Source organism: Balaenoptera musculus, chromosome 1 (genome assembly GCF_009873245.2).
Source record: "Balaenoptera musculus isolate JJ_BM4_2016_0621 chromosome 1, mBalMus1.pri.v3, whole genome shotgun sequence".
Taxonomy (NCBI): Eukaryota; Metazoa; Chordata; class Mammalia; order Artiodactyla; family Balaenopteridae; genus Balaenoptera; species Balaenoptera musculus.
This window is the reverse complement of record NC_045785.1, coordinates 119,293,946-119,305,985: the sequence shown is the minus strand read 5'-3', so window position 1 is coordinate 119,305,985 and position 12,040 is coordinate 119,293,946. Positions and strand designations below refer to the sequence as shown.

At 40.3% G+C, this 12,040-nt stretch overlaps 1 protein-coding gene across 2 annotated transcripts in view; it reads right to left on the bottom strand.

The window, feature by feature from the left end:
* Nucleotides 1–3,436: 3,436 nt before the first annotated feature.
* DDR2 (discoidin domain receptor tyrosine kinase 2) overlaps nt 3,437–12,040 on the bottom strand; it is a 160,308-nt gene continuing 151,704 nt past the window's right edge. The window contains exons 18-19 of one of the 2 annotated variants that reach the window (XM_036858894.1): nt 10,174–10,330; nt 3,437–8,904 (exon numbers count right to left, since the gene is read on the bottom strand). In XM_036858894.1, the coding sequence (XP_036714789.1) occupies nt 10,196–10,330 (135 nt within the window). In that variant the 3' untranslated portion in view covers nt 3,437–8,904; nt 10,174–10,195. Of the gene's footprint in view, nt 10,331–12,040 lie in introns of both variants that reach the window. The other variant, XM_036858885.1, reaches the window with a different exon arrangement.

Here is a 12,040-nt window from a genome sequence, read left to right as displayed (position 1 = left end):
AGGCACTGTGCCACTTAACAGCCCAGCTTCTGGTCCCAGAACTCCTCCTCCTCTAAAAACATCATCTTCGCGAAAATGAACATTTGTTTTATTAAGAACTTTACGTAGAATCATGCATGAAGTACCAATTTTCAAAACTTGGAATATGGTATGGAACCAGAGAATCTCAGAACTCTATAGGACGCAATGGATCGTGTACTGTAACCTCCTATTTCAGTGTATTTCAAACTCTTTGTGGTAAAAGACCCGCTTTGTTTTTCAAAGCCATCCCAGATGGGTACTTTTGTAATATACAATAAAAATAAATTACTAGAAAAATGAAATAAAATGCAAAAGGCATACAAGCCCCAATTTTTTTTATTAGCTTCAACAGATGGGAACTCTGCCGAACTGCTATAAAAAGCTTACTTTAGGTTTCTGGATTATTGTGAACTGGTAACAATGTGACCATCACCAGTCCCGGTCCCCACTAAGGAATACTGCGCATCGTGTATCAAACTCTGTGGAACATACTTTATTTCATAGCCTCTTTCAAAGTTGTAGTTAATTATGAACAGCAATGATCTCTGAAAGATATGACTGAGATCATTTATATTGGCTTTTGAATACCCTAGAGGTTTTGATTAATTTGGTATCAGTTTAGTATGAGATAAATCTTATACCAATAAAATTAGACTGAAAGAATAAATGTGATTATTAAAGGTTCGATTCCTAAATTATCAATTCTTCTTTATTATTTGGGTGAAACTCAGCTCCTATCCTTAATCCCACTTTCAACTATTCTAAGAGGCCACAATTTAATAATATTTTCTCAAAGTCCTAGGGTAAAATTAACCCCATATTGGGCTGCACCCTGCAGTCTTGCAATCCTGCAACTGCCCAGTCGCTAGACCAAAGAAAGAACCGGAAGTCAGCTACAGAGACATCAATGATTTATTGCACAGGGACCCTTACAAGTCAGAGGCAATGATCCTGGAGTGACACCCCACTGTGTATGGCCAACAGCAGGCAGGACAAGGCAGCAATCTTCGCTACACAGTGGAGGAGAAGGTTATCAGTAATAGGGGATTTGACATCAAAAGAGCTCCTTGGTTGCCAGGGAAACTGCTGGAAGGTCTTGTTCTTTGGGTTAGCAACCATTGCAAGGGCCAGATTTTCTTGTTGATGATCAAACATACTGGAGTCATTCTGGTCCTCGGGCTAGAACAATAGTTAGCTGGGGGTTGGGCTGATCATAGAGGTAGTTACTAATTAAGCTTTCAGCTTAGGAGAAGGAGGCAGTCATGTGCATAAGGTAAGGGTGAGGCAGAGCCAGGAAGGGCAGGGCTGTACAGAGAGCAAGAGAGCGGCCATCTTATAAGCCCTGACGGTACACCCCAAACTTTAGAATCTAGACCCGAAGTCTCCTTTTAGAGTGTCCTAGAGCTCAGAGATGACTTGTAAAACGAATAAGAGAGGGGACACAAGGGTTGTGTGGCTATCCTATGAAAAACTCATTCCTACAAATAAGGTGAAGATGCAGCATCTTCACAATCTTAGGATGACAACCAGTGTAGGACTGACTGTGACTTGTGAAGGCCTGAAGACTTCAGAGCAAGACCAGCAGTCTCCTTCCATCATGATGTCCATCCAAGCCAAGTGAGGAAACCTCGGTCTCCTCTTCCTTCTTTCAAATAAAGTTGCTACTTTCAAGGTTCTGCAACCTTTGAAAGACAGGCTGAACTGCTAGAGGTGCCAGAGAGACAAGGAGAATAGAACTCTGTTGATGACAGACATTTAATTTTGTATTTTAAAAATATTTTATCACATGTAGGATACTGCTCAATAAGAGTCATAATGCATTTTTATTTACAAGTAAGTAAATGTAATTTTTTTTATCATCTCAAACTAGTCACCTTGAGTTTGTATTGTCCATGGACTATTTTCCTGGAAATACCAGATGGAAACATGGTACACAGTGATCCCATTTATCCCAGTCCTTGGCCCCATGTTTGGAATAGTAAATGTAACCACTTTACCTTTGACTGTTTATTCACTACTTCATATAATAAATCTGCCTTTACCCTAAACCCTGAAACTGATCTCTGATTTCTTTTATCGTGCCTGAAATAGCTCTTAGGTAGATAAAGATGAGTAAAGTTATCTTTAGCCTCCATAACAGAGCTCTGTTCTGGGCCCTTATAATCCTCTCCAGAACTAACTTCCCTCTGGTTTGCAAACAGGGGCAAAAGAACAGCTGCCAGTGGGGTCATGTGACTTTTCTTGTAGATGTCTTTCATCTCTTTTTTTCTTCAAATCACTATACAACCAGCCTGGTGCAAAACTACTTTGAGAGTGGGATTTTACCCATTTCATTAGATAGTAAAAGGTCATATGTTGCTTATACATAAGAAGCTATTGTTCTGGAGGACTCAAGGACCAGAGGATAAGTGTATACATTACTTTTTCAAATACAAATGAGTATAAAATTATAAATGGAGGTATGTCAGTTTTCTAGTTCTTAGCACTTAAAAAATGCAGTGCCCTTCAAGTTGTTAGTTAAAATGTAAAAGAGCAGACATAATCTCTGTCCTCGGTAACAAATTATATTTTCAGATATATGCATAATATGTATCTATGACTTATCACATATGGACGCAAATGTATCACTCATATCTGCCTTTAAACTTAGGCAATAGGTGTTGAGAATAGAATTGTACCTCTCTGAGCATCTCTGCTGTTCCTGTTTATTTTTTTTCTCCTTCACCCCCAATACCCCACTCTCACTACACAGATACTTGAACACCTGGCCTTTAGTCCTGGAATCAAACCAGACACTCTGGTGGTCAGAGTGTACATTCATGAGTCCTCTGGTTATTCTCTGGGAATTTATATCCATTCCCTTACCTACTATGTCTGTCACCGAAAAAAAATAAGTTCATATTACTCAGATTATTAAAAGTATAAATGTATTCTTCAGGGACCAGGTAAGACGTATGTTGTTTTGGGTGGTTCCATCCTACTCTCTATTATGAAGACTGAGTCTGTATTCTGGTTGTTCAGTTTTTTGTTGCTTTTTGTATGCGTGAGCAGTCTTGAGACAGACAATATTTGGATTTAGAAGGGATTTCTATGTATCAAACAAGACAACTTTGTAACAACAATAAGAAAGGATCCCTAATTCTGGACTAGATTCCCTAGAACTGGACCAATGTGAAAACATAAAATCCCAATCTCTAGTATGTTTGGATATGCCAGGGACCAAGGTGATTTTCTTCCAATAAACAATCAACTAATATATGTGAGACCTACGTAAATAACCCTCTGTTGGATAACCCTCAACAAACAGGCATCCACACCACATACACCCCTCAACTGTGTCCCCACCCCCCATCACTTCTCCAAAAAGGATGTAAGGGAGTAAGGAGTTAAGGGTAATAAAGCCCAGAAGCAGTGCTATTTTCACAGAAAAAAGGATCCGTCAGTAGCATATTTCTTTAATCATCGTTATTTACAATTTATCATCTGACAGACTCACAGAGAATAAATAAAGAAAAGACAATATACAATTGGTATATCTCATTTCTTCTTCTAATACAGAGAATTTTTATGCATTCTATTTTGGAATGACTAAGATAGTTTTAAGCAAAAATTAAATCAGTTTGCTATTTACCCCTTGACAAGACACATCATCCTCCAAAGCCTGCAGAATAAAGCCCAGATGTTCCCTCCTCATAGGAAGAGTGCACCACATTGCTTCAGAAAGTCAATCCTCAGAAAAAGTTACCAGACAATGGGGTAGAAGAATAGGATATCATGAATAGTAAAGGACATAAAATCAATAGGCTAGATTACAAACTCTTGGTGCGTTTGTAGGAATCCACTCAACTTTCAATTATTTCCAAGCCTCTTTTCAAGAAAACAGTTTTTCACTGCAAATGATTACCTTATCCCTTTGTGCTTTCCCTTGAGTTTCTTTGCAAATTCCTTTACATGCAATTGTGAATGTGGGTAAGCATGGGCTAGCTTGGGACTCCCATCTTTCTCCTTTGGAGGCCTGTGAAGTTGTTGACAAGGTGTTTGCAAGAGAAACTAAAAATCTTGTTCCAAAAGAGCTGGGTTTGGGGCCAGGGTCGCTCCCTGCTCTTGTTGGGGTGCCATGTAGAGAAGTACCTTGCCTTTCTGTCTAAATACCTCAAAGAATAAGACATTTCCATAGATCAATTTCACCATCAGTAAACCTAGAAATGGAGGATGTAACTTACAGGTACAAGTCTGGGCACTTTTTCCTCTTTCCTCATTTGAAAATAAACCCTCTACATTACAGAAAAGCAATTTTCCCTAAATTCACCCCAGTTATGCCAGATGACAAGTTTCTGCTTCTACCTTTTATTCATTCAAAAAACAACATTCAGCAAATATTTGTGGTGTGCTCACTATGTGTTAGGAACTTTACAGGACATGGGGTATACAGAGGTGAACTCAGGTATAATCTTGTGACTCTTAAACAGGGCAGCTTAAAAATGCCATCACAAAACTCAAAGCTGTAATCCACAAAACCAGGGTTTCAACTCCCCTATCCCATCCGAACCTCTGGGCCATGTTGCAGCTGTGCTTGCATCTAATTTGGTCCAATGTGGTTGCTATTCCATTTAAGAATAGACTTTTAGGCAAATGAAACTTCCCTACTATTCTGAGAATAGTGTTTTGCTACTCACTAGGGGTCTCTACCATTGTACTCTATTCCTTCGAAAAGCTCTCCCTGGTGCCATTAATGAAGTGCCACCTTAGCTCTTGACCAAAATACTGATTTATTCTAAAGTCCTCTCCTTGCCATCATACAAATCCTACTCGTAGGAACTGCAGAAACCACCTATAATTAATTTCCTTCTCTCCTAGCTAGTGAGCTGTGGATCTTACTGTCCTTTGTGTTGCCTGATTTTTCTAAGCTGTTCTTGGATTGTTTCAGATGCTGAACAGCCAAACTAGTCAGAAAATGTGGAAACAGTCTAGGTAGGATATTGCTTATTGACAAAGGAACAGATTAATTTGTTATATTCTCTTTGGGATTTTATAGAATTGTATCCAGACCATGTCTTTCCTGATGTAACCAAGCAACACTAGGTTACAAATCGGCAAGGGTTAAAACTATCCAGAAATGAAATGTGTACATGTGAAGAACTGGTGAAATCTGAGTAAGGTCTGTAGTTTAGTTAATAGTATTATACCAATGTCAATTTTCTGGTTTTGAAACTGGACTATGGTTATGTAAGATGTGATCAATGGGAAAGCCTGGTGTTAGGGAAAGGCCACTCTGTACTATTTTCTTGTGAGTCTTAAAGCATTTCAAAATAACAAGTTGAAAAAAGAAAAAAAAAAAAAGGATACAGCAACTAAACAAATTACCCACCATGGTCTGAGCCAAGCAATGTAGCTAATTGTAGCAGAGAACTCAAAATGCCAGAAATCCAATAAACATTAACCATTCCAGTCTCTTTCCATCTCAATTTAGCATTCCAAGACATTTACCAAGTGGAAAAGACATTCATCTGTTTCTATAAAAATGTTAAATTTTAATTCAGAAGGAAATTCCAGCATGGATCTGGATCTGTGGCTTCCAGAAACCTACCATATGCACTGCCAGAGGTCAGAGGTCTTACTGAAAAGACTAAGATGGCAAATTCCAGGTCTATAAACTCAATTTAGGATCAAAGCCTTACTACCTCTATACTGGGAGTAATTTAAGCCTTAACTGTAATTTTCTTCATTTTTTTGTTGTATTTGGGCAAAACAGATGCTCTTCTGTTTTAGACTATTTCCTTGGAACATCTTCACCTCTTTCCCCTTCTTCAGTTCTCCTTTACTCAAAACATACGGCTTAGCCCCACATCATGGCTTTCTTGTAGGAAGTCTGGATGAGGCTAGAAAAACACATGGTTCCAACATGGCACGTACCTCTTTGTGCAGATATCAAACAAGATTTAGTCTAGTTTAACTTAAGCCTGTTGTTCCAATGTTTCCCTGTGGCCTTTCTAGGCACAACAGTGATGAGCATTATTTAAAATGGATTTCATTAACAGAAGCAAAGAAGGGAACACAAAGCCTCACGAGCTAACATAAATTCCCCATCTCTTGGTCTTCATTTCCAAAGCAGCACTGGGAAAGCCATGTCCTGTTCAGACAAAGAGTTGATTTCGTCTCACCACCATTAAACCCCAGTACTTGAGGTGGTCTAGAACATAGGTGTTCAAACTGCCTCCCTCTCCCACTTCCTGTGAGATGAAAAGGTCATTCCCTGGTGGTTGCTTGTGTGTTTTTATGTTCATGCTGGGCTTCCCTTTTCTTAAATCTCTGAAAAGCTCCCTTCCATGTCATACTCTGCACCTGACTTTTCATTTTTTTAAATAAGTATTTTTATAATCTCTATCATCCAGAATTTCTTCTCTCTCCATATACATCTATCTTTTATCTTCAACACACTTACTCTTTCTGTCCTCTCTCGGCTCTCTCTTCGGAGAGATCTGCTTTCATGCTTCAGAATAGATTCTCAACAGCACCCCCTGTGTCTATCTTGCTTGCCCTGACCTCCCCCGTCCTTTTCACGCACTCTCCATTATCCTTTATTATGTAGCCTTCTTTCTAACTCTCACATGCCCCGTCCAGTCACATGAACGTTCATTTATTCATCCTTTGCTCCACTTCTATACAATGCCCTTTGTCATACAGTCTTATACATTTGCGAGTGATCTTTCCATAGCATTAAAACCACATTTCCCCCTCGGGGGCCTCTTTCTACTCCAGATCTTTTCTTAGCACGTATGTGTCTGGACAGCACATCAAGATTTGGACTTAGCTATCAGCACATTCACCAGCAAAAGTATACATTTAAATCTGACTACCCCAAAACCACAATCTGGACATAAAATATTTCACATATATCATGAAGAGGATAACTTCCTAGAAAGGTAACAAGGCCCCACAGTTTCTCATCCCTTTTCCTATCTCCTTTTCTACATAATTCCTAGCTTCATTCTTCTAATTTGGATTCCAGCTACCTTTAAAGTCTACACACTAAGCCTTCGCCATTGCGCCCTGTTGGGTCTCTCAGATTTGTGCTGCTAAACTTGATGGGTCTGACTAAGGGAGAAGTTAAGACTGTGTCTGTAGTACCAAAGCCTTAGTGCCAGAAGATGGTGCCTCCCTCATCTCAGAAAAAGATAACTGTACCTGACAATACACATTTGCCAGCTGCTTGAAATAGATTACCTCTATGACTCAAGGCCAGAAAAATCCAGACATACTAAGTTCATTTTAAATATGACTTTTTATGGGATCATGAAATGCAGTGTATTGAGGCAGAATTGTAAAAAGAAGTAAGTAGAGAGATATTAGGCGAAGGAAGGGGAAATTATGTCTTTCCTCTTTCCACATAGGAAGTCATGGCCTGGTCTGGATGTACTCCTGCCAGAAGTACGTGGATAAAGGAGAATAAGCTACAGACCCTGATTTCAAGTCCCTATGATTCTACTGAAATGGAATGATTAACGTGTCAACTTGACTGGGACATGTGGCACTCAGATTAAACATTATTTCTGGGTGTTTCTGGATGAGATTAGCATTTGAATTGGTGAACTGAGTAAGGCAGATTGCCCTCTCCAATGTGGGTGAGCATCATCCAATCCAATGAAGGCCTGAATAGAAGAAAAAAGTAAGGGGGAGTTTGCCCTCTTTGCCTGACTGCTTGAGCTGACACGTTAGTCTTCTCCTGCCCTCAACTGGGACTTATACCATTGGCCTTCTGGTTCTCAGAACTACACCACCAGCAGCTTTCCTGGATCTCCAGATTGCAGATGTCAGATTGTGGGACTTCACAGCCTCCATAATTGTGTAAGCCAATCCCCCAATTCCATATACATATATAGTCTGTTAGTTCTGTTTCTCTGGAGAACTCTGAATAATACATGAAGTTAACACTGATCTTGAGAATGTGGAGAGTGTGGCAGGTCCCAAGTATAAAAGAACATGTCTGGTCCTGCATATATCAAATGAGATAATGTATGTGGTACACTACAAGGTGAACTTTAAAGCACTGAACAAATGACAGGTGTTACTATTACTATGATTATAGTGTCTTCCCTACATGATCTCTTTTGCTGACCACGATCTTCAGAGCAGGAGATGATCAGATAACTGAGTCTGCATCAATTGTAGATCCAGTTATCCGATGAGCACTGAACATATCAGAACTGGAAGAGACTTCAAGACCATCTCATCTAATTTGTTCCAATAAAGAAACAAAAGTCCAGAGAGGCAAAGTGACTTGTCCAAGATGATACACTTGGCTTGAGGCAGAAATAGGGTCAAAGCTCCCAAACTGACGTTCCCTCCAAAGTTAGTCCTGGGATACCCTGAAGACCAGACTCACAAGACCACCATGGGGAAAGGGTATTTTCTAGGGGAAGGAAGATGACCCACAAAATGAATCTTGGGGATTGGGGATTTATGCTTCTGCTGTGGCCTGGAGCAACGCTGAAGGCTGGACAGGGGGAAACACTCAAGTTCCTGAGAGACTGTGTAGAAGGTGGGCTGGGTGAAGGCAATAGAAGCAGACCCAAGGGGTCAAGTCTATTTCTTCTAAGTTTGGGAAGCTTATATTGTGATCTTTTCTTGTTTCTCCTCAGAGGGAATTGAGGGTTCTCTTTTCCTGTTTCCTACTGAATCTGAGGATCTGTGGAGTGTGAAAGCTCAGAATCTGTTCTGAGGGGACTCTTATTTGACAGTGTTATCAGTATCCATGGATTCTGAAGCCAGAGCCTCAAACTTTCTTTTTCTGCTGGTCATACCATCTCCAAGGCAAGAGTGTGAGCACCAAGCAGCAGCCGCGGATGACTCCTCCACGCTCAACCTGCTCCTCTCAAGGGACTCCTAGGGTTAAAAGGACATTAAACATCATCTCCCACAACCACTTAGGTTTGAAACCCTATTGACAAAAGGACAGTGACAAAGGACTCCCCATCTCTGGAGGCAGCCCATTCATCCTTGCATGTTCTACCTCCGGTGATGTTTTCCCTAATAAGGAGTGGAAATCAATCTCCCTGTAACTTCCCCTCATTGGTCCTCAGTCAACCCTTTGGGAGCACTCAGAACATATCTATTCCCTATTGTACATGACCTTCAGATTTATGCCTGAGAAATTCAATCACCAGCCCTTGGGTTCCATTGGGTATTCATCCATTAAAAGAGTTGGAAGATTTGGAGAAGATGAACCAAAAGGCCTAGGATCAAGATATCAAAAAACAACAGTTTGTACTCACTCAAAATCAGGCTCTCACTAAAACACACACCTGAAAATGTCTGAACAAGACAAGAGGAGGACCCTCTGCAGAAATGAATATCACATCTGTTACCTGTCCTCCACAGGCCTCTTCTCCTGTGTCCATTCTCTATTCAAGAATACTTCCATAAACGAGGCATTTTTTTTTTTTGCAAATGACGATTCCTGTTCATATAGCCTTGCAGTAGATATTCTTTCCTATGTACATCCTCTGTATTTCCTGTGCATATAGATCTCAACCCTGATCCCTGCCCATGAATGAACAAAACACCCATTCCAAGGAGCTGGGTTTTTTCAAGCATGTTAACATCTACTTTGCCAGGAGAGGAAAATGCAGAGTTCAGGACACGTCTACAGGCCAAATTAGGAAATTAAACCATTGGTGACTAGTTACTGAATACCATTTCATCAGATTCTCCACACTTACCAAGTATTTTCCCTAAGTCTAATCTCATGTTTCCTAAGACATTACTATTCTTCAAGTTTTTCTTTCTGAAACCACTTTTTTAAAAGGTAACATGTAAAACATATTGTAGAATCTGCACATTCATAAACACAAGCATATTTAACCTTTATAAATTATCTAGCCTTTGTTATCCAACATTTTTAGTATATCAAGTAAGATTCTTTACTAGATTTTATCTGCCCTATTCTGCCCTAGGCTTTTTTTTTTTTTCTTTTTTAGTTCTTTAATGTAAAAAAAAGTATATATGTGTCGGGGTAGAGAGAGGGGGAGTGGAGTGGAGGGAGACGAGGGACAGAAAGAGATAAAGGCAAACAAGCCTCTGTCTCTCAGGTCCATTCAATGTCCAAATGGAGTGGCTTAGGCGTGGGTGAGTGGTAGGTCTTGTGAGGAGGACCTGTTGCCAGGCATTGACAGCGTCACTCGTCCCCTTGCTGAAGAAGCAGAAGGTGGATTTCCTGGAATGAGGGACGGTGCTTGGTGTCTCTTCTCCAGCAGCTGAGCATCAGCTTATACACAGAGTCAGGGCAGATGGCAGGCTGGGGGAGGTAAGTCTTTGGAAAGAAAAATGGACAAAAAAATGAGAATATTAAGAAGAGCTCAGAGAAAGGAAGAGCAGTTGCATCATAGTATGATTTGCCCACTCCCCATTTTCTTGGACTTGGAAAGTGAAATGGGTGGGGTGTCTATTCCTCCTATTCATGAGAATTCTAAATCCCATCAGCCCCTTTTCCATTCCTTTCATCTTTTCCAGTTCTCTGGATCAGAATTTCCTGATGGGCCATCCTGTGGTCCCTACCATCATGCAAAAGATGAAACTGAAGCAAGAAGACATCTTAGACTGGAAAGCAAGTGATTAGAACACCAAATCCTCTATTTAAAGCCTAGCCACGATGAGGTTTATTCTGATTGAGCCAATCATGGCAAGGGCAGAAAGTATATTATTTCCCTCAGCTCCTTTATTGGAATAAAATCCTAGTCACTGAGATGCGGGATATATCCATGTAGCTCCTAACCATAACCTCTGTGCTCCCTCTCTCCTGTACTGGCCCAGGGAGAGAAGATTGGATTTCTTCTTTACATTATTCACCAATATTTGTACATTTACCCCCTCTACAGCCCTGCCCTGAATTCCAGCCTAGAGTTGTATTTGGCTCTACTCCCAAAGCACCAGTTACTGACTGCTTCCACCAGCAAGATGCCACTCTATTGACTCCAGGTCATCTTCTGCTTGCCTGTAATCTATTGCTGCCATTTCCTTACCTATGTTTTTTAACACCTTGGTATACTGACATATTCCTGAAGCAAACCTAAATTTCTCAAGCTCTTTGAAACATGGGTCCAACATTTGCAGCTAGTAAACCATTAACTATTTCCATCTTGCCTTCTACCACACCAACACCAGCTTATGTCATGCATCATAGGATCATAACGTAGCTCTATCTTTAATTTTTTGAGGAACCTCCACACTGTTTTCCACAGAGGCTGCACCAATTTACATTCCCACCAACAGTGTGCAAGGGTTTCCTTTTCTCCACATCCTCACTAGCACTTGTTGTTTCTTGTCTTTTTGATAACAGCCATTCTAAAGTTGTGAGATGATATCTCATGATGGTTTTGAGCATTCATTTATTTTTTATTTTAAACTTTATTTATTTATTTATCCATTCATTCATTCATTTATTTTTGGCTGCATTGGGTCTTCGTTGCTGTGCATGGGCTTTTCTCTAGTGGTGAGCGGGGTCTACTCTTCGTTGTGGTGTGTGGGCTTCTCATTGTGGTGGCTTCTCTTGCTGCGGAGCATGGGCTCTAGGAGCGTGGGCTTCAGTAGTTGTGGTGAGCAGGCTGTAGAGCACAGGCTCAGTAGTTGTGGCGCACGGGCTTAGTTGCTCTTCGGCATGTGGGATCTTCCCAGACCAGGGCATGAACTTGTGTCCCCTGCACTGGCAGGCGGATTCTTAACCACTGCACCACCAGGGAAGTCCCAATTTTTAATTATTTAATTCCATTTAGACCATGAGCTTTTAAGAAAAGTGCTATCTGAGAATTCTTTACAGTTTGTAAAAATAAATTGAAAACAAAAATGTCAAATACATTTTAAAATTATTGAAATTATTGTTATAGACTTCCAATTGAATACAAAAGATTTAAGATTTGCTTAAGCTGTGAGCCCTAAGTATAAGATTCTTTCTAGAATTTGTGCTACTGAAAAGTTTTCTTCTGCATTATATCTGCTATGTTCAACAAGTTGGTGACATTGTGCC